The following is a 24302-nucleotide window of genomic DNA, read 5'->3' as shown; positions in this document are numbered from 1 at the left end:
AAGTTTTTGGTGTCATGTAGTTTGTCTGAAATTCTGGAATACCGAAATTCCGTCATTCCGCCATTCCGACACAAACCATTGTACGGAGGTTTTTTTCTAAACGCCTAAAGATATTGGACTGATTTTAGGTATTTGAGTTAACCATGATGATTTACAGATCAAGTATAAGTTTTGTCCCGCTAGGCTAATTTTTGCTGAAATCACAGCTATGGACTTAGATAAATTGTTGAAAATCATAGTTATACAGACTTTTTTCTTAACGCTTTCAGATATTGGGTTGATTTGTGGTATGTGAGTTCACCAAGATGAGTTATAGATCGAGTTTAAGTTTCGTTCCGCTCCGCTAATTTTGCCAAAATAAAGGGTTTACAACTTTGAAAAAATTGTTGAAAATCATAGTTATACTGACTTTTTTTCTATACGCCTCCAGATTTTGAGCTGATTTTTTTTATATTTAAGACTACCATCATGTTTGTATCCACATGTGTTATTGAAATAATTATTGCAGATTTTTCATTTTTTTGAGACGGGGCCATTTGTGTCGCTTGGACACGTCTAGTTTGTCTGATAAACAGATCAATGCAGATTAACATGGTAACCGGTCATAAGTATACAGCAACAATTCTAATATGTATGTAAATACATGTACCTAATGAGATTATCTACTAACTTAAAAGAACATGATTAAAAATTGAAATATTGAATTGTTATTCCTCATTAGACGTCACAGATCTAAATCAATGAGTTATGGAGGTTTAAATATAATAAAAATAGGGAAAACTGTGGAAAACTGTTGAAGAATATTTTTTGTTGCTGTAGCATAAAGAGGACATATGAACATAAACTGGATTTCGTAATGGGCAATGTTGACAGTCTTACACCACGGGATATATGATTCGTGCAAATGAAAAACAGGTGAAACCGTAGGGCGAAACTCTTTCATTGTATGTCTAATTAAAAAGGAACGAAAGATACCAGAGGGACATTAAAAGTCATAAATCGAAAATAAACTGATAACGCCATTGCTACGAAAGAAAGAGAGACAAACTGTCAAACAATAATAAACAAAACACAAAATAGAAAAATAAAGACTAAGCAACACGAACCCTAATCAAAACTTGGTGGGTAATTTAAGGTGCTCGAGTTGGGTAATCAGATCCTGCTCCACATGTGGCATCCATCGTGTTGCTAATGTTAGTATCTATCATCTGTGAAACGGATATTCAAAAACAGATAACCAGCTCGTTATGGCGTCCGTAAAATTCACGAAGGTTTGATTCCAAATAATTTTACTATTCTTGAATATTGAACAATCGTGAGGATAAGCCTACATACAAACTACGGCTGGGAACCGGATCATTATTGTACAAAATGACAATTTTAAATCGAGGATTGCGACCTTGAAGAGATTACAATCTCTTATATATCAATTATATGTTTGCCGCTGGGCGTATCAGGTGACACATTAATTCATGACGTTTGCCTTAAAAAAAACCACAATATTTGTACTTGGTCTTTATTTGAAAACTTATACTTTATTTTCGCTAGCCAAGGGTTACGAGGAGGGAATTGCATGGACTTTGGATAACGAATATGAGGTGTGTAGGGTTCGTCACATTAACCGATAGTGTTTATATATTGACCAAAACTAATCAGGGTACGTTTTCTGTTATTAAAAATGTCATTTCAAAAGTCCTTAGTTCTACCATCATTCATCTGAATGGACGTGTCAGTACTGCAACCAGAGTTCATTTTTTAAAACTTTAATGGTCCGGAAGAACACACATCTAAATTATATATCGATGGAAAGAGGAAAACGTGTACAATAAGAAAAGTTGGGCCGTAAAAATCCAGAGTGGTCACAATTTTGTAAAATTGAGGTCAAATGTCAGCCCTAAAAATATCATTATTTTAAACACAAGGACAAAAAGGAGAAATATTCTGATATTTATTCAATAGAATGCTACAAAAACGATTTAATCATAAGCATATGCTATAAACGTTGTTAAAACGACAAATTTGACTACGTATATATATGAAGAGCTGACATTACAAAATGGCATTGATTTGGAACCTTTTGGTTTTTTTTCGATTTAAGACAAAGCAAAAAAAGAAGTAGCCTTGACCTTTTCACATCCGTAAACTTTCATATTGTGTATAGTGTTTCACTATAGTATATTTTAGAATTAATTTCTAAACTATAAAACACCAAATAATCATATTATTTCAATATTTTTCTATCTTTGAAAAAAAATTCAAGCGCTGAAAGTGTTTTTAATTTTGCATCTTAAAGGTTGTGTATTTTGTGAAATTTAGTATCTAGTTATAGATATTTATAAACTGTGTATTTGCAAAGTATGGACAGAACAGTTATAACACAAAATATACTATAGTCACCCGAGGCGAATGCGAGGTTTAAAAAAAATTGAGTGTAAAACAAAGTCAGTTTAGTGCATGAACATTTTTTAGTGGGATAATCCTGGTAAAAAAGTTCAACTCATTATTTTTTTTAAGGAAAGGATGGAAAATTATACAATGCAATGCCAATTTTCTGATGTTGTAATTCAAAATCAGTCATGATTCTTATATAACTTTTAAAAACGACAAACAATAACTCAAGTATTCATTAAATAGGGACATGAATCAATCTCTTAGTCATCATTGCGGATTCAGTACGCTTAGTAGCATTACAAGACACTTCCCTTTTTTTATAAGAACAAGTTCGGCGCAGGACAGAGTTTGTTCAAAGCAATCACAGTTTTTGAGTACAAATGCTATCTGAAGCGTAAATATCGTCCTGATTTGGTCAAACTCGTCAGATATAGTCTAACCTTTGCATAGGAAACTCAAAAACAATGTGAGTACGACAAAGTTTCGATCAAGGTTCGTGACCCATGTTCCCATATGCATATGCATGATATATCTGCACTGCCAATCCCATATGTAATGGGGCGAATGTTAATTGCTACAGAAACGATTGATTTTGAAATAGCCATACATTTACGAATTGTTGTTAATATCTTTAGGGACAATATACGATTCAGAAGCGTCTTTGTGTTATTTTTGCATCAATTAACTAACAAATGGTTTTTGAGCCTAGGCTCCGTGTTGAAGACCGGACCTTGACCTATACTGGTTTACTTTTATAAATTGTGATTTGGATGGTGTGTTGTATCATTAGCACTCATACCTCATCTTCCTATATCTATTAAGAAGCTATGCGGGCAGCATCTCCATAGAATTACCAAACCGAGGACATAGATCATAAGAGCACTGGTGGCAGAGTGAAGTAATTGTTCTTCTTTTAATGTTACCTGATAATTTCAGACACACCTTGGTGCAATTCTGAAAGTTTTAACACAGATTTAAATTTTCCTGCAGCAGATATATATTGAGTTAAGAGCTAAACTCTATAGTTCATATCCCTTGATCCCACTGTGTCTAAATTGTAAGGTGTCACAATATCTAGTTAGTTCTGGAGTTTGACAGTTTGATAGGCATCAGATACAATCTTGGGTAAAAGTGTAGAGGATGTGCTACATGAGAATAAGTACTTGGTTATGCATGGATAAATGATTACTCACATTAATGAGCACAACTTTAAAGACTGTCAACAAGTTTAGAGGACTCTGTTTTGTGAAGTTTTCTGATTTTTAATAAAGGTTTTTCTTTTTACACAACACCCCTGTTTCATATCCAAACTACAAGGAAGAAACTGAGCGCGAGATCGTATAAAAGTGTCAGGTTGTGAGGATACATGTCGATCAGTTTGATCACATATATGGATTTCTATTCTTTCTTATTTAAAGTTCCCAAAGGATGATTGGTGAAAAAAAATATGGTCACTTGGTCTTCTCTCGATCGGCAGTAAAACGATGTGGGGCGTCCGTTTGGCTGTGCAGGATGCATCAAGTTCGCAGGCATGTCCGGTCAAAATGGGGACATTAAATCCGATGCCTCGTGTAAAGGGGTGCCACGTTCTTTCCACGTTAAAAACCCTTGCAACAAATCTTTGAGGGGTCCGTAGGTGGCTTGTTGCAATGGAAAATTTCTGTCCCAATCCAATATATCATTTCCAGGGGCAGTCTAAATTTTCCGGACCATCATCCCGAATGGCCTCTATTATGACAAAACCTACCTATTGTTTTTATTGTTAACTTGTTCTCGTCCTGAACATGCATGAAATATTTGCCACTGGACGTTAAGTAACCAACAATCAGTCACCCAATCTAATTTAAAGACGCACCAATTTTGCCTTTTAGTGCAAGTCTCATAACATCACTGATGATTCGCCCAAGGAAAGCAGAATATCAAGAGAAGTTGGTTTTTGCATCACCTTGTCACACACCAAATCTCTGCGAAACTTCAATAGTACTTTTCCCCGACCACTTGCATGTATATTAATTGCTCTGAGGTTAAACATTGACATACAATGTATTTTCACTCAAAATCAACTATAGTCATTATCCGGAAAAACGAAAAACCTTTTATCCGAAGGATTTGGTTAACTTTTGTAAAAAGTCAAAATTTTATTAATAAAAATATGACTTATTCACAGAAAATACACGAAAGAACGACTATATATATCCAAATCACTTAAAAATGAAATGAATTAACTTCTCCTACATAATCTTCATAATCACATCGAAACTATCAATTTGATTGTGAAGGAAAAAAGGTGAAGCTGTTTGACGGATAGGAAATTTCAGTAATTAAAAAAAGGTACAAACGATGTTTATATTTTTGTGTTTTTGACAAAACTGTTTGGAATTTGCCCAATGAAATTTGCATGCAGTATCGCAATAATATGTTTTGTCCTTTCATATGTCAAATACTGTTTTTGAATCATATGTTTTCTCGTTTTCAAAGAAAAACGCGTAAAATTTCTATCTAAAAAAAACAGCCAACTTTGATAAGTTTGAAAGTATTACTGGGAGATGGTATTATATCTATGTCTTCATCTTTCCGATGATCCTTGATGATATGTGCATAGAAAATATTTACGAAAATAGCGGAAAATTTAACCAAAAAATATATTTTTGGATTTTAAGGTAACAACCCCAAACCATAAATTGAGGATTTAAAGGAATAAAATACAAAAATGTGACCATAGAAACTTTTTACGACCCGACGGAAATTAAAATATAGATATCATTCTATCATTAAAATCAATTTGCAGCCGTGTGTTATTCCGGACAATTAATAAACTCGTTAACTAAGCGTCTTTTTCGATGTCAGTTGCAGTACTATGTCAACATAATGTGTATGTATTACTGTGATTTACATGTAGATGGGATGTAACAGAGACACAAAATGGTCAAAAAGAGAAGAATAATTATAATAAAATGTTCCTTAAACTAAATAATAGAGAAAATTGGCAAATAAAATAAAGAATAAATGAGGTGCTACATGAATTTCATAAAAAAATATCTAAAATAAAAAAAGTTGTAAAGAAACGAGACAAAGATTTATACATCATTACACAATAAAAAAAATGAATTATCCTGACCCTTATTCAGACCGTCATATATATATATCAGTGTGTTTTATGCACATGTGAGGGATGACATCAAAAGTTGAATGAAGGATAAAAAACGTAATTCACATAGTTTTTTCACTGACCCCCTAAACCCCACCCCCACCCCCCTCTTAACTTAATTTGGGAAAAAATGATTGACCAATAGGGATATTTGTAAAATCGATTTTGGATAAACAAAACTTGCAGCAATGTTGACCCCCACCCCCAAACTATTTGATTTAAGTTTTTTTTTTATCCTACATCGATCTTTTGATGTCGTCCCTACAAGGCTATAAACTGTTGGCTTCATGCATGTATAAATATTTATTTGTATACAGCCATAATCTCTTTATAAATACAATCATGTGCAGAACAACATCTTAAGGCTAAACAAATGGTTGAAAAACTAGGACGATTCTAAACATTAATACATATGATGTGATTATGTATTGAATATTACTCATCTGGAAACTACCATCATGTGACGTTTCACAGGGAAGTAAATAGAAGTATAAATAGACCGGATAGGTGAAATCCGTCATACTCATAGTAAACAAGACGACGGCTAACATGTGGGTTGAACTTGTAGCTCTGCTTATGTTTTCAGCAGTAATAACAAATGCATCAAAATGTTGTTTGCCGTCACAAATGGAAGGATCTTTAGGATTATCGATGGGATATCAGATACAACAGAAAGGATTTGGAACAGAGGTACGTACCAGAAGAGGTCAAGAAGTGTAACGTATTATCGTATAGTACGGGTTTTAACTGCACAACTAAATTCATTTTTATAAAAGTAGATTTTGTAATTTTCAATTAAAAGATTATTTTTTTTTTTATTTAATATGCAAAATTGTTCTATATGATTGAGGTAAAAAAAACAATCCGATAATTTTATCGTGATAGAATAAATTTTATGTTCATTCTAAAAATATTCTGAACTTATTAATAATGCTTTTAATTGATAATAGTTTAGCAAGTATAACTATTGTGTTTTTAAGCTTTGATGCGATACGGTAGTTAAATTGATTTATTATTCAATGACACACAATAGACAACTTTCGAGTTTGATGCATTTCCGTCAAAAACTCTGGTTTTAGTGAACGTCATTTTTGCGTTTAGGGGACGACCATTTGATATTCTGGGGGGGGGGGGGGGGGGGGGGGGGGGGGGGGCAAGAGGATTTGTTTTTGATCGGTTATTTATTTTTGTAAACTGAGAGGACAGATTATTCATTTTCTGCACTATTGAAGCAAGATTTTTCATTTTCATTAAAGCAAGGGACTGATTATTCATTTTCACAACTATATTTTCAATTCAATTCAATTCAATATTTTATTGGAAAGAGCACAATAGAGGCGTGATCCAAATACAGACAATTATAATATTAAAACAACATATAAATGAAATAAAGATTCATGTAACAAGTCATGAGCCAATTCTATGTATACAAATACATTATAGACTGATATTGATACCATAGACTTATATTTCAGTATTATTATAGATTTTCGTATATTTACTTAAAACACACAATACAAGATATTTATATATATATATGTATATGCACAAACTACTGTAAAAGATTATTATCTGATGAAACGGTATGGTGGTCTCTCAAATCAAGAGCTTCTTCAATATACATACAAATAGATTTTAATTCCTTTTCAGACATAGGATTTAACATTTTGGTAAAATTTTCATCCAAATTATTTGAATTAATATCATTTATTTTATATTTAGATCTAATGTTTTTATATTGCGGACATTCAATCAAGAAATGAATCTCATTTTCAATTTTTTCTGTGCAAAATTTACAAAATCTCTCATTAGATGGTATTTTTGGTCTTGCATACCTCCCAGTTTCTATTGCTAATGAGTGTGCACTTATTCTTAATTTAGTGAGTTTTTTTCTAAGGTATTTAGGAATATTAAAATTTAAATATTCTTGTTGTTTAAATTTAGTATAAATTTTACTAAAAAATAAAAGTTTACCACAGTTTCCATCTTTTATCTTAGAAAGTTCAAAAATAATTTTATTTTTGTCGAAATCTTCTAGTTTCTGTTTGAAATTAATATTACAATGCTTGTTAAAGGATATTCCAATATATTTCATTAATTCAGATAGTTTATAAGACCATGAATTTTCTTTATTTGTGAGAGTTTTGTCCACTTCAAAAGCAGCTTTGAGAATTTCATGCGGACCACCAGACCGTTCACCAATATTACTGAGACGCTCATAATATTTAAACATAAGTTGATAACATTTAATGCTAATGGGTAAAGTGCCCAATTCACACCGCACTGCTAGATTGGAAGACTTTCCATGAACCCCAAGTATGTTTTTAAATATGGAGTTTTGTGTTTTTTCTAATTTACTTTTGTCTAATGCTTCAAAATTTGGTTTGAATTCTGATATCCATACTTCTGATCCATAAGTTAAAATAGGAGTTAAAAAGTAAAAGTTTTCTTTATTTACTTTAATTTTAGAGAAAATTATAATTTTTGTTTTCTTAAGGTTCACATCCAGTTTCCATTCAGTACTATATTTTTGTAAAGAATCAAGAGAGTTCTGGAGACCATCTGCAGATTCTGATATCAACAATAAATCATCTGCATACAATAAATGGTTCACTTTTTGACCGTTTAAATTAACTGCACTAGTTAAGTTTGTATCTAAGTATTTTCCTATGTCATCAACAAATATATTAAATAAAGTTGGACTTAAACTGTCACCTTGTTTGACACCCTGATTAGCAAGAAAAGGCTTGGTAAACATATTTTGATATTTACATGAATATAAGGTATTAGAGTACATGTCATGCAGTATATTATAAAATTTGCCTTGTATTCCTTTATTTTGTAATTTTAAGAACAGAGCTGATCTCCAGACACTGTCGAAAGCCTTTTTAAAATCTACAAAACACACATATAGTTTCTTTTTACATTTAAACAAATATTTGTTTTTTATTGTTTTTAAGATAAAGACATGATCTACAGTTCTGTAATTTTTTCTAAAACCACCTTGATTTGAAGATAATAAATTATGTGTTTCAAGAAAATCACTGGGGGGGTGGGGGGGGATGGCAAGAGGATTTGTTTTTGATCGGTTATTTATTTTTGTAAACTGAGAGGACAGATTATTCATTTTCTGCACTATTGAAGCAAGATTTTTCATTTTCATTAAAGCAAGGGACTGATTATTCATTTTCACAACTATATTTTCAATTCAATTCAATTCAATATTTTATTGGAAAGAGCACAATAGAGGCGTGATCCAAATACAGACAATTATAATATTAAAACAACATATAAATGAAATAAAGATTCATGTAACAAGTCATGAGCCAATTCTATGTATACAAATACATTATAGACTGATATTGATACCATAGACTTATATTTCAGTATTATTATAGATTTTCGTATATTTACTTAAAACACACAATACAAGATATTTATATATATATATGTATATGCACAAACTACTGTAAAAGATTATTATCTGATGAAACGGTATGGTGGTCTCTCAAATCAAGAGCTTCTTCAATATACATACAAATAGATTTTAATTCCTTTTCAGACATAGGATTTAACATTTTGGTAAAATTTTCATCCAAATTATTTGAATTAATATCATTTATTTTATATTTAGATCTAATGTTTTTATATTGCGGACATTCAATCAAGAAATGAATCTCATTTTCAATTTTTTCTGTGCAAAATTTACAAAATCTCTCATTAGATGGTATTTTTGGTCTTGCATACCTCCCAGTTTCTATTGCTAATGAGTGTGCACTTATTCTTAATTTAGTGAGTTTTTTTCTAAGGTATTTAGGAATATTAAAATTTAAATATTCTTGTTGTTTAAATTTAGTATAAATTTTACTAAAAAAATAAAAGTTTACCACAGTTTCCATCTTTTATCTTAGAAAGTTCAAAAATAATTTTATTTTTGTCGAAATCTTCTAGTTTCTGTTTGAAATTAATATTACAATGCTTGTTAAAGGATATTCCAATATATTTCATTAATTCAGATAGTTTATAAGACCATGAATTTTCTTTATTTGTGAGAGTTTTGTCCACTTCAAAAGCAGCTTTGAGAATTTCATGCGGACCACCAGACCGTTCACCAATATTACTGAGACGCTCATAATATTTAAACATAAGTTGATAACATTTAATGCTAATGGGTAAAGTGCCCAATTCACACCGCACTGCTAGATTGGAAGACTTTCCATGAACCCCAAGTATGTTTTTAAATATGGAGTTTTGTGTTTTTTCTAATTTACTTTTGTCTAATGCTTCAAAATTTGGTTTGAATTCTGATATCCATACTTCTGATCCATAAGTTAAAATAGGAGTTATCATTGAATTAAAAAGCTGGAGCCAAGTCTTAACAGACAAATTTTCACTATATGGTAGTTTTGACTTCAATGCAAAATATGCTTTTTTAGCTTTATCTGAGAGGCTTGACACTGCCTGTATAAATTTTCCAGAGCTATGAAAATCAACTCCTAAGTATTTATAACAATCAACAATTTCAATTGCATTAGAGCTGTAATAAAAGTAAAAGTTTTCTTTATTTACTTTAATTTTAGAGAAAATTATAATTTTTGTTTTCTTAAGGTTCACATCCAGTTTCCATTCAGTACTATATTTTTGTAAAGAATCAAGAGAGTTCTGGAGACCATCTGCAGATTCTGATATCAACAATAAATCATCTGCATACAATAAATGGTTCACTTTTTGACCATTTAAATTAACTGCACTAGTTAAGTTTGTATCTAAGTATTTTCCTATGTCATCAACAAATATATTAAATAAAGTTGGACTTAAACTGTCACCTTGTTTGACACCCTGATTAGCAAGAAAAGGCTTGGTAAACATATTTTGATATTTACATGAATATAAGGTATTAGAGTACATGTCATGCAGTATATTATAAAATTTGCCTTGTATTCCTTTATTTTGTAATTTTAAGAACAGAGCTGATCTCCAGACACTGTCGAAAGCCTTTTTAAAATCTACAAAACACACATATAGTTTCTTTTTACATTTAAACAAATATTTGTTTATTATTGTTTTTAAGATAAAGACATGATCTACAGTTCTGTAATTTTTTCTAAAACCACCTTGATTTGAAGATAATAAATTATGTGTTTCAAGAAAATCACTAAGTCGTTTTTGTAAAATGGATGTAAAGACTTTACCAAGACAGCTTGTAATGCTTATACCTCTATAGTTCCCACAATCAGATGGGTCACCAGATTTATAAATTGATGTCAATAGAGAAATGTTCCAAATTTTTGGGAATTTTTCTGAGTTAAGTATCTTATTAAAAAGTTTTGTTAAAAGTAAAACTAGTGTGTTTGACCCCACCTTTAGAAATTCATTAATTATTAAATCAGGACCTCCAGATTTTCCCTTTTTTAGCTTCTTAATGCAGTCTTTGATTTCTTTACATGTAATAGGGACATTAAGGGATGTATTAGACAAGTTTTGATTTTTGTTCTCTATATTTTGATTTGTATCAGTCTTATCATTATTACTTGAAGCAAGTAAATTTTTATAATGAATCTCCCATTCTTTGGCAGAAATAGCAGGCTCACAGTTATTATTCTTTTTTTTTGTAATTATTAATGCTTCCCCAAAATTCTTTGGTGTTCTTTGGGTTTATCTCATTTATTTGTTTTATTAAGGAATGAAAAAAATCCTTTTTTAATTTATTTTTCAATTTATTGTACTCTCTTTTACAGTTGCAATAAGTTAATCTTAATGCATTATTATTAGGGGCTTTAGCTAATCTATTTCCCAGGGAACGCACTTCTTTTCTAAGGAGTAAGCAATCATTTGACATCCATACTTTTTTAGGTTTTGCTTTTTTTGTGTGTCTTTGCATTATGGATTTTTTTAAATTTGCTTTAAAAGAAACTGATTTTTTTGCAGCTTCTAAATAGATTTCATTAGTTTTGTTCACTGAGAAGTCAATATCATTAAAATTATTATCATCAATTAGTTTGTTTAAAGATAGAATGTCTTCTACACTCTTTTCTTCTAATAAAGCATCAATATAAATGTCCTTACTTTGATCCGCCCATTTAAATTTACCAGGAAGGGACCATAGTTCTTCCTTATCTATTTCTTTAGAATTTTTAAAATTAAAAATATTCAATGCTATTAAACAATAATCTGATAGATCAGTAGGTGGTTTTACCATAAAGTTATTGATGGTATAAAATAAATTCTGTGATGTCAACATATAATCTACTGTGCTCTTACCATTACTATTATAAAATGTGAAGTAGCCAAGTGAGTCACCAAGGAATCTTCCATTCACAATTCTCATTTGAGAGGACTTACAGATATTTACAAGTAAATTCCCATGTAAATTGTTTTTTTGATCTAATTGATTTCTTTCTAAGGGTAAATCAGGTGTATAATCTTCCGGTACTGGACAGTCTGTAAAATTGTCATTAACACCATCATTTTGAATAAAATCATTTAACCCTCCTGTGCGTGCGTTAAAATCACCACTTAAAATCACCTCACCTTTTGATAAGAAAAAAGAAATATCATTTTCCAATTTTGTGAATGTCAGTTCAGAAATATCCTTATTAATATATGGTTTGATGTAGGTAAAACAAAGAAAAATGTTTTTCTCCAAATTGAGAAAAGTTCCATCTATTTTCAACCATATTGAGAAGTTGTTCTGTTTTATTTCAGAAATAACATTTTTAAATTTGGCTTTTATAAATATAAGCATGCCACCTGATGGTCTCCCCCTTTTTTTTGCCTTAATAGGCTTAACTATATAGGGAGATGTAAAACCTGGAAGATTTCCTGGAGACTCTCTCGACATTGTTTCTGCAAAACATACTATGTCATATTTACAAACATTTTCAATAAACAAATCATCCTGAAATTTATCTTCATTTAAACCATGAATATTCCAATAGGCAATATTCATATAGCAAGTCAAAAATCTATCTATTTACAAAGGACATGGGGAAAGGGAAATAACTCAATTATTATTACTTTAAAGATCTTTTGGTTAATAAAACATATATATATATATGCAGGGACATATCTTTTTGTAAAATCATTGATATGTGTAATGTATATTTTTCATTTCTTTCAGTTATCAAAATTATATATAAATTCATAAGTTTCTTTTACTTTTACTTGAAACACCAAAATGAGACTCAAACATATTTATGATAGTCGAAAACATACATTTTTTAAAATATTTGTTAATTATGAATAATACATGTATGATCTCATGTATAGTCAAGTCATTATGTACCATTTAATCAGAAAAGATCAGTATCCCCTGCAGAAATTTTAAGATTCAAGATTTATTTCATAACCTCAGACACATACTTGCATGACTTGTGTACAAGAGGACAATATATATACAAATATACTAAGATAATACATAGCGAGACAGGACTAACAAAACACAAATACATAGTAATAAGTATATTATAAAAGACAATTGGTATAATTAGATTAAGTATTTTATAATTTTCTTCACGAAATGAATCATTTATATTCCCAAGCAATATACATGTATTGCATACAACATGCATACATAGTATCATAGTTAATTTAGTTTGGTTTTATCTAGCCTTTTTCAAAAGTATTGTTAAACATATATATATTACATATTTTGCGGAGGGGAGCGAGGCAAACAAATTTTGAAGGGTTTTGATACCGCTGAAGGCCCAAGAAGCTATAGACCTGCTAAGTTATTTATTTTCAATACATTGCAAGTCAGGTTTTTTATTTTCAAACTACCACAGAACAAACCATTTATTTTTGTGATTATCAAGGCTGAGTTATTTATTTTCAAAATCCTCCTGGCCCCCCAGAATATCAAATGGTCGTCCCCTTAGGGGCGTAGTCACTTCCATTCCAATGTTGAGCGAGTGGTTGGACAACTATAATTCTATATTGTACGAATTTTTCGGCAAATTGAATTCTCAAAATTGACAATCAGCACTGCTGTCATTAGAGAATTGTCATTAAGTACCTACAGAACAACAAATATTTCTAGTTTATCCTACAAAATGACGATCACTAAAAGACGCTTGATGAACGTTATTAGTGCAGGGTCTGAGCTAGGGATACAGGCCTCTATCTGGTAAATGACGTCATAAAGGCGCGTATAATTGACGAGGTTTTTTAGGTGACGGATGAACACGAAAATGGTCTATTGATTACGTTTCTAAGTATACATAATATAAAGACCCTATTCGGTGATTGGAATAACAAAAGATATTTTCAACTATCATCCAAGTAGTGTATGTTTAGCAAATCTATTTCTATTTGTATAGTTTCCTTCACCTGCATCTGATTTTCTGTGGGATGCAAATGATACAAAACTAGATTACCTGCCATATTTCTAAAATAAATTAACAAAGGGCCCCTTCATTTATAATACTAGTATTAATTGAGGAAACACAAAGCATGCCTGCTTTTTGGTTTCTTTCAGTGGTACATGTGTATTTCATCGATATTGGTCCTTCGTTTTATCAAAATATTTATGTACTGTAACAGTGTTTAATATATTTTTCAGGCATTATTCCAACTGGCATTTGACGTGAAAGGAAAAAGAAAGTCCATGCTAGGAGAGGGACGAACTAACGGAATACCATTTAAGACTCACGAAATAGACGATTATGCAGCGGTAGGTAACGCATATAATATATTTTAATGATGTCTTGAATTTAATATATTAATATAAAAACATAGGATATGGTGAATCTATCTATGACAACAGCACAGCGAAAAAATAAAAAGAAACAACTACACAAAATAGGCAAGACAAAGTGCATGTATTGATGTTTTTCATCGGAAAGGCCTTCATTCCCGAGTTAAAAAAGCTTATAACCAGAAAGTAAATTATTTTTTCCAATAATATTACTTGATATACAAACCAAGGGGTTTAAACATTTACTAGAACACACCCGCGAAATCGCGGGCATTCAGAGCGTATTTGTAAGGATGTAAAGTGTTGTTTGAAGATTTAATGACTTGAGAATTTCAGGAAAAGTATCAAAAGTCATAGGTACTTAGGGACAGGAAATTGTTTTTTTTTAACCCTCCTCCTTTATTTCCAAAATACCCTTTTTTTGTTTTCTATTAATTTCATTATAAACATACATTTAGTGTACATGTACTATGAACATTCCAGTCAGGAGCCTGTATTCAGTGGTTCAGTTATATTTGTTTTTCGTTCATTTTTTGTACATAAATAAGGCTGTTAGTTTTCTCATTTGAATTGTTTTACATTGTCATTTTGGGGCCTTTTATATCAGACTATGCAGTATCGGCTTTTGCTTAAAGTTGAAGGCCGTAAGGTGACCTTTAAATTTTAATTTCGGTGTCATTTTGGTCTCTTGTGGAGAGCTGTCTCATTGACATTCATACCACATCTTCTTTTTTTTGTAAAACATTTAGTGACGTGAGAATTTCAGAAAAGGTATCAAAAGTCATAGGTAATTTGGGACAGGATAATTGTTTTTCTAGTCCGGCTCCTCCTTTTTCCACAAAAAAATCCTTTTTTGTGGTGTTTGTTCTCTATTAATTTTAATGACACATGAATAATTTTAGCGCTGATCTGTATATTATGAACATTCATCAGAGAGGAGAGGGGGGGGGGGGTCGGAGCAGAGGCGGATTTAGGGCCTCCATTTTCTTGAAAATAATCGGTTGCTTATATAGGGAATCACTGAAGCATGACCGGAGCGGGCCCCCCTTAGGCAGTCAACGGGCCCCTGCGTATGAAAATTTCTGGATCCGCCAGTGCGAAGGGGCCCTGATTTCAATATCCCGGGCTTAAAAACAGTAAATCTCGAGGTTCTGAATGTATTATATAAATTAAATATCTCGACATCCCGAAATTCAAAAAAAGAAATTCCGGATCCCGAAATGGTCAATCCTGAAATTTCGATCTTAAAAACACCCGTTCCAGACGTCCCGAAAGTGTATTTTTTTACAGTCAATTCTCAGTTTAATAACTGCACCCAAGTCAAAGTGAACTGCAGTTATTTAGCAGTTTATTAGCATTCACAGTTCCCACTTGACAGCAGTTATTTGGCAGTTTATTAGCATTCACAGTTCCCAAATAAAAGGCAATAATCAATTTGCATAAAGGCATTCCAATAGCATAGTCAATGTTTTTATTCTTAGGTTTTATTCCGTTAACCATGCAGGCCATATTTTTTTCATGGATAGGATGTTAATATTATTATTTTTTTAAATATTTGAATATGATCAGATCAATCATATGATCAAAGCTCTCACTCTATTTTGTGTTTCTTAGAAGTAGTGATGAACCTTAGGCTTGATTGAAAGCTCAAATCAGTTACAATGGGGTTGATTCCATTTCATGCTATATTATTATGGCTGAATATGTCTTAATAAGGCTGAAGATTGGATGAATTGTCTGAACAGTTCTTAATATGGTTGAATATTTCTGAATATATATGAATATTTCTGAATATATATGAATATTTCTTGATATGTCTGAATATTTCTTAACATGTCTGAATATTTCTTAATATTTCTTAGTATGGCTGAAGATTGGAAGAATATTGGCTGAAGATTTCTGAATATTGCTGAATATGTCTTAAAAAATGGCTGAATATTTCTTACATACAGCATCATTTAAACCAAAGATTTTCTGAATATTTCTTAGTTTCTGAATACTGGCTGAATAGTCCGAAATCCAGTCAATATTCAGAAATAGACACAAATACAGCATTCAGATATATTCAGACGATTATTCAGATATAATTCAGAAATAATTCAGACAATATTCAGCCACCAATTTTCCATGAGGGAACTCTCAAAAAACAGTTTTAAAGCAGCTAACAGCAATTTTTGAAACTGCTTTGTGTCTAAAAACCAATACATTTACACCAAATTTAACTAAAGTTAATTGCAACATGCCCAAATCCATGCATATATGGTACCAACAAAAAGTAATAAGATTCCACTGGAAGATCAATTAAAAAATCCCACAGGATATTTCACTGTAATCCCAGTTTCGCCCTGCTGCATTTTCCTCTGGAAGCCACAGATTCCACTGAAAATGCCATTGGGATTCTATTGAAAATCCCACTGGAAGCCACAGATTCCACTGAAAATGCCATTGGGATTTCATTGAAAATCCCACTGGAAGCCAAGGATTCCATTGAAAATGCCATTGGGATTCCATTGGAATTTCCACTGGAAGCCAGGTATTCCACTGAAAATACCATTGGGATTCCATTGAAAATCCCGACAAAATTTCCCAGTGGAATACCACTGGAATCCAGTGGAATTTCCAGTTGGGATTTCATTGGGATTCCACTTGAATCCCAAATCATATTTCCAGTAGGGCATTCCATAGCTGTTTCTTAGCAGTTTATTTAGCCTTCACAGTTCTTTGGCAGTTATTTTTAACGAAAAATTTAAATGAGATCTGAATATTCATGAGAACTGCTATAATAACAGCTATCAAATAATGAATATTCATGAGAACTGCTATAATAACAGCTGTCAATAATGAATATTCATGCCAACTGCTAAGTTTTACATCCTTATATGGTTTAATAAACTGCTAATAACTGCTGTGGAATGCTATCAGATCTGCCAAAAGTTGCAATACAAAGGTGATCGACATATATGAATAATCAATATACAGTGTACAAGATATTAAAGCAAAAATTATTAAAATTCTAATAATATACTGTCTAACATAAGTCTATGAAATTTAAAAAAAGTTGTACAAGTACTAACTAATGGGGAGGGGGGGGGGGGGGGGGGGGGGGGGGGAGGATTGGTCCTGATCCCAAAAAATGTGAGTAGCATCTTCTTTAGCTGTTCTTAAAAAGACCCCTTATTAATTTTTGTCAGTGGCCCTAATGATACATTGTGATATAGGAACATTTAAATTGACTTTAAATATAAGGAATATTAAAAAAGCAACTTATTTAAGAACTATCACTACTAAGAGGCTAATTACTACCTTGACTAAGTGATTTTCAGATTAAAAGTTATTATTTTTATCATTATGTTATAACCAAACATGCCAAATGTACTATCTTTATCATATTTAATGCAGACAAAAAGACAACAGTTATATCCTCTTTCTCTTTTGGATTTAAACAAATAAATTCTTGATACTTGTAATATATCACATTTGTATGTTTCTTTTTTTCTGAAACAAACTTAGGTAAAATTATATATTAAATTAATTTCATTTAATGGATTGTTTCAGACAATGTTAACCAATCAGCTATTTGTTGCCTAGTTAGGTTTAAATAATATTCCCTCCCCCTTTTTTCAACTCTTGAATGATTAGATTTGTTATTTAACAAAATAATAGATACAAATAATCATATCTATTCTTTTCAAATAACATCTTGAACTGTTAGTATATATATGCTAATAATCTATTACAATCCTGTCAACATATCAGATATTCTATTTAAATAAACAACTATCCCCCTTTTTTGTGCTTTCTGTATGATTTTGGTTTCCCCTACAAAGTTATGTCAGAATATACACATTAACTGTAACTTCAACTTACTGTACTACTGGTGTGCAAAAGTATTCAATTCAGCCAAAATTAAGCTAACAATTGACAAAAAATACAGTTTTTCACTAGCAAGTATTTCCACACAACATGGAGCCAAAATGCACATTTGAAAATGATCAAATTATCTTCAAATAAATGTTTACTATCAAGCTGAGAACATAGCCATTTCCAAGCATCTTTATAACAAAGATCAAAAGGTCAACTGCTATCGAACTGCTGTCATAACTGTTGTCCCGACTGCTAACAGGAATGCTAAGATGAATGCTAAGACGAATGTTAAGAGGAATGCTAAGATGAATGCTAAGCGGAATGCTAAGAAATGGTGAATTGTGGCACTTTTTCAAACTGCTATTAGATTGAATGCTTAGAACAGCTAAAGGACTGCTAAAAATATGAAGAACTGGTAAATAACAGCTAATAAACAGCTAATAATAGCAGTTCAGTTTGACTTGGGTGATCCACAGCGGTCATTGATATATTTTTCAGACCCTCTCTATTAAATAAACCCTGTGACTGCCGTGGATAGTAAACTTGAAAAAATGATATCAGACAGAAAATACACTTTATTCGTAGTATATGTATTTGTTTCAAAGTAAAAAGAAAAATGCAAACCGGAGGTCGAATCTGACTTAAATTTCGTGCAATGACGGATATAAGACAGAAAATACACTGTATTCGTAGTATATGTATGTTCAAAGTAAAAAGAAAAACGCAAACCGGAAGTCTAATCTGACTTAAAATTTCGCCCAATGACGGAAACATATCCGCACGTCTTTTTTCTCGTTTTTCACCCAAAATAACTCGAGTCTGAATAATCATATGAATGGATGACAAATGCGATTTTGCACTGTACCCATAGGACACAGAGAGATGATGATTAATTTATTGTGGAAAGAAGAGAAGCGACACCCAAAATGAGGTCTTCTCGTTTAATAGTATAGAAGATATGTCTGGTTTGTTTCGAAGGAGTCGAGTGTTGTTTGCTGATGTTGTCCGTTGGAGAGTTGAGTGTTGATTTTGTGATGTTGTGGGAAGTTCAGTTAAGTATCTTCGACCATTTGTGCTGAACCGTTCATGCATTCATGGTTCAGAACTGTATAAGAATCATTATGGTAAATGACTAAATATGTAATACAAAAGATGTAGTCTTGACAAAATATGATGATTTTATTTGATTTTACATTTTCCAGGGAAAGAAGTACACGGTGACAAATGGCAAATGCGTTGTTTCAGTCTTAAAAGTCGAAATGGTATCATGCATCCCATGTAAGTACAATATATAAGAAGGTTTGGCTAGCCACAAAAACTAAGTCCACCATTTGTTCTTTAAATGTTATGTACCAAGTAAAGAAACTGTCAATTGTTATCTTGTAGTTCGTTTCTCTGTGTATTGCATTGTCGTTTGTTTTTTTGTTGCACATTAGTGTTTAAGTTTGTTATCAGGATTTGTTTCTTTCAACATGTTTCTGACTTTCCATGTTAAAGACAGTACTGTGGCCTATAATTGTAAATTTTTAATACATTGAAGGGAGACTTTTCTCATTGGCACTCATAATACTTTATCATTTGAAAAACTAATACCAAATTCATGTATTCATATGTGTTACAGCCGATTGCAATGACTGTGTAGATAAAGGTAATTATATTTGGTGAGCTTCCTTGCTAGCTAAAACGTGAAATCATTATTAGATAAGGTAAACTACACTATTTTTTAGAGTAGACATGTCCGACTCATAACTTATATATCTGTCTGTAGGACTAGGTTACTGCGAAAGGAGGGTAGTATACCTTACCTAACAATGACTTCTTGAAATTAGCTAGCAAGCCAGTTCATCAAAGATATTAGATGTACCTACACACTCAATGCAATCGGCTGTAAAGTTGTATTGTATTTTTTCACAGCTGATGCTAAGCTGCTGATGTCAACCTTCGTGGGATACGGTGACAAGAAAATTGATATAGACATGTACTCATTCTCATTTAACGGAGCTAATATTACCATGTCTGTGACTAAAGATAGCTGTGTACCTGTATCGCAGCATCTTATTTTACCTGGTGTTTTTATTGACCTTGGTTATATGGGAATGACCAGTGGTATCCGAAATACAACCGTATTTAATATTCCTAAGCCTTGTCAGCAGATTGGAACTTTCGAGCATCAACAAAATGTAAGCACCTTGTTTTATCAAATATAAAAGACAGTTAAATTCGATTTCAGAAACTGTGGAAATGTGGAAAATCTATTTTCTTGTGCTTATCTAAAGTTTGTTTGACCAGTTTTTTTTTCTTCAGAAGACTGTATACTAAATTTTCCATTCATCAAGATGACTGGGAAATTGAAATATATTTTTTTCTTTCTTTTATTCTACTGACAGAAAAAAAACTTGCCAATTAAAGTCGTCTGTTTGTCTGTGAGGAATGTATAAATACGCAGCCACGTTTGGTCAGAATCTGATGCCTGGTTGAGTGTGTATGACACGCTCTACGTGTCAGTTGACCACTATCACAAGACCTATCATAATTATACATTTGTTTTAGTCATTAACAATATGACAAAAAATGGAAGTTTTTAACTACCTTGACTGGCTATACAGCCTTTGCACGGTCGGTGTCATTTTAACAATATGAAATATTTTCCACTGGATGTAAAGCAAACAGCAATCAATGAAAACAGTTGTTACACACTTAAGATATCCATCGTGAAGACTATTCTTTGAATATTAACAAGTTTTAGTTTACGTATTGCGCAGTTCTATGTATGTTTTTAAAACAAAAATGCCTCAACACATGCAAGTTTCAACGGTTACTGAAATCCATATTTCACACATGTTTTATTTTTAACTTTAAAGACATGCATGATTATTTAGCATGAACTAAAATGAATTTTAATGTGCCTATTGTTATGCATTTACTTTTCTACATTGGCTAGAGGTATAGGGGGAGGGTTGAGATCTCACAAACATGTTTTACCCCGCCACATTTTTGCGCCTGTCCCAAGTCAGGAGCCTGTGGCCTTTGTTAGTCTTGTATTATTTTAAGTTTAGTTTCATGTGTACAAGTTGGAAATTATTATGGCGTTCATTATCACTTAACTAGTATATATTTGTTTAGGGGCCAGCTGAAGGACGCCTCCGGGTGCGGGAATCTTTCGCTACATTGAAGACCTGTTTGTGAACTTCTGTTGTTGTTTTTTTTTTCGGTCGGGTTGTTTCGTACCTCGAAAATTTAACCACATATAAAAGTAATCTCACTTCAAACCCCGAAAATTTAACCACATATGTCAAAATGTCTCAGCTTCGAAACCAGCCATCACACATATCCAAGTTAAAAATAGCAATATGGACTAAAACGTATCTTGACCCATCTGTTTTTATACCCCACGCAACGAGTTGCGGAGGGTATAATGTTTTTGACCCGTCCGTCCGTCAGTCAGTCCTGTTTCTTGTCATCGCAACTCCTCTCAAACCACGCAACAGAATTTCACGAAATCTTTTCAGATAATATGGACATACTATGTAGTTGTGCATACTGACGGGAAATTGCGATTCAAATTTTTTTCTAGGAGTTACGCCCCTTTGAACTTATTCACTATAATGTACTACTGCAAAAGTTTGTCATCGCAACTCCTCTCAAACCACACAACTGAATTTCATGAAACCTTTTCAGATAATAAGGACATACTATATAGTTGTGCATATCGACGGGAAATTGCGATTCAATTTTGTTTTCTAGGAATTACACCCCTTTGAACTTATTTGCTTCAATGTACTTCTGCAACAGTTTGTCATCTCAACTCCTCTGAAACCACACAACAGAATTTCATGAAATTTTGTAGATAATAAGGACATACTATTTAGATGTGCATATCTACGGGAAATTGCGATTCAATTTTTTTCTAGGAGTTACGCCCCTTTGAACTTATTTGCTTCAATGTACATGTACTACTGCAACAGTTCGTCATCTCAACTCCTCTCAAACCACACAACAGAATTTCACGAAACCTATTCAGATAATAAGAACATACTATGTAGTTGTGCATATCGACGGGAAATTGCGGTTCAATTTTGTTTTCTAGGAGTTACACCCTTTTGAACTTATTTGCTTCAATGTACATTTTGTTCTTCTGCAACAGTTTGTCATCTCAACTCCTCTGAAACCACACAACAGAATTTCATGAAATTTTGTAGATAATAAGGACATACTATTTAGATGTGCATATTGACAGGAAATTATTTTTTCTTATACAATTTTTTTTTTACACTTATTTAATTTCTCCAATGACAATGTTGGGACGTGGGGTATGTGAGCGTGCTCACTAAGGTTCTTTAATCTTTTTTATATCTTGTAGCAAACAAAAGAAATATTGTGGAATTTGTTTAACCAGTTTTAAATTCTTTAGCTTTTATTTCAATATACATGATATAAAAATGAACACATTTTTGTCACTAAAATAAAAACAGTTGATGTATTTTATTTCTTTATAGGATGTTGAGCACATGGGACACAGAAGACACACTCCTTCGGTCTTTTAACAAACTATGAGAACTGTCTGTGTAAGAATTATTTAAGTTTTGTACATGTGGTTTCAGTTAAGATATTGATAACGGTACTATTTTCTTAAGAGGATGAAGACATGCTGCTATTTGTTCTAAAAGTGGAGGCCCGAAATATTTCTAAAACACTAATAGATGTTAATGACAGGAAAAACATTTCTTGAAAGATATTTGGATACTATATATCAATGCCAAAACATATTATGCTAAGCAAAGTTTTAACATTTTATTAAATGGTTTTACATTGTGTGGTTGGACCTTTTTTTAATGGCAAATGTATGTATGTAATCAACACATCTGTCAGCTATCTTAGTTCCTTTAAAGTTTGCAACTTACATGTATATTATTAAAATGTATCTTTATGTAAGTAATTAAAATATCTGTCTTCCATGTCACTTGTGTTTGTTTATTTATTTTAACTGATCTGAATATGTTTGTAGCCTTTTTACAACAGTTTTTGTTGAGCCTGCAACTTTTGTTGCAGAAACCTCGACTTAGGGATAGTGATCCGGTGGCGGCGGCAGCGGTCTTAGCTAACTTCTTAAAAGCTTGATATTTTAGAAGGTAGAAGACCTAGATGCTTCAAACTTTGTATATAGATACCTCATGTTACGAACTTTCCGTCAGTCACATGTCCAAAGTCCTTGACCTCATGTTCATGGTTCAGTGACCACTTGAAATGTAATGTTAAATTCTCTCTTATCATAAGTAATTGGATAGCTTTATTTGGTATGTGCGTACCTTGCAAGGTCCTCATGCCCGTTAGACAGTTTTCACTTGACCTCGACCTCAATTCATGGATCAGTGAACAAGGTTAAGTTTTGGTGGTCAAGTCCATATCTCAGATACATGTACTATATATACGCACTAGGTCTAGTATAATTGGTGTATGGAAGGACTGTAAGGTGTACATGTCCAACTGGCAGGTGTCATCTGACCTTGACCTCATTTTCATGGTTCAGTGATTTTAGTTAAGTTTTTGTGTTTTGGCCTGTTTTTCTTATTCTATATGTAAAAGGTCTACTATATTTGGTGTATGGAATGATTGTAAGGTGTGCATGTCTAGCTGACCGGTGTCATCTGACCTTGACCTCATTTTCATGGTTCAGTGGTCAGAGTTAAGTTTTTGAGTTTTGGTCTATTTTTCTAATGCTTTATGCATTTGGTCAACTATATTTGGTGTATGGAAATATTTTATGCTCTATATTCCTGTTACGCAGGTTTCATTTGACCTTGACCTCATTTTCACGGTCCATTGCTAAGTGTTCAGTGTTTGTGTTTTCGTCTGCTTTTCTTAATTTATAAGCAATAAGACAACTTTATTTGTTGTATTGAATAATTGTTAGCTTTACATGTCTGTCTGGCATGGTTCATATGACCTTGACCTCATTTTTATGGTTCATTGATCAATGTTTAGTTTTCTTGGTTAATGTTGAGTTTATAATATATTGTAATAAAGCTTTATATCTAGGTCTATCAACATAATATCAATAAATAGTAAAGAAGGCGAGATATTTTAGCGTGTGCACTTTTGTTTTAATAGTTTGTTCTTCTGTTTTACAGTTACTACACTGTCCTAACTCTGTACAACCATGTTTATCCCCGCTACATTATGTATGTCCCTGGTCAAAGAAAGGAG

At 32.2% G+C, this 24302-nt stretch overlaps 1 protein-coding gene across 1 annotated transcript; it reads left to right on the top strand.

Annotated features, from left to right (window-relative positions):
* The first annotated feature begins 5958 nt into the window (after positions 1 to 5958).
* LOC134693804 (uncharacterized) lies at positions 5959 to 23053 on the top strand. The gene is made up of 5 exons (XM_063554718.1): positions 5959 to 6229; positions 14100 to 14210; positions 19301 to 19376; positions 20013 to 20278; positions 22595 to 23053. Exons 1-5 carry the CDS (start codon positions 6089 to 6091, stop codon positions 22640 to 22642), a joined length of 642 nt encoding a protein of 213 aa, XP_063410788.1. The 5' UTR covers positions 5959 to 6088; the 3' UTR covers positions 22643 to 23053.
* The last annotated feature ends 1249 nt before the right edge of the window (positions 23054 to 24302 follow it).

This window comes from Mytilus trossulus, chromosome 12, assembly GCF_036588685.1.
Source record: "Mytilus trossulus isolate FHL-02 chromosome 12, PNRI_Mtr1.1.1.hap1, whole genome shotgun sequence".
In the NCBI taxonomy this organism is placed as follows: domain Eukaryota; kingdom Metazoa; phylum Mollusca; class Bivalvia; order Mytilida; family Mytilidae; genus Mytilus; species Mytilus trossulus.
This window is presented reverse-complemented; position numbering and strand designations above follow the sequence as displayed.

Excerpts from the sequence above, each read along its gene's own strand:
- LOC134693804 (XM_063554718.1), top strand. The coding sequence starts at position 6,089 with ATGTGGGTTGAACTTGTAGCTCTGCTTATGTTTTCAGCAGTAATAACA. Across the intron at positions 19,377-20,012 it reads AATGGTATCATGCATCCCAT|CTGATGCTAAGCTGCTGATG; the intron begins GTAAGTACAATA and ends ATTTTTTCACAG. Across the intron at positions 20,279-22,594 it reads CTTTCGAGCATCAACAAAAT|GATGTTGAGCACATGGGACA; the intron begins GTAAGCACCTTG and ends ATTTCTTTATAG.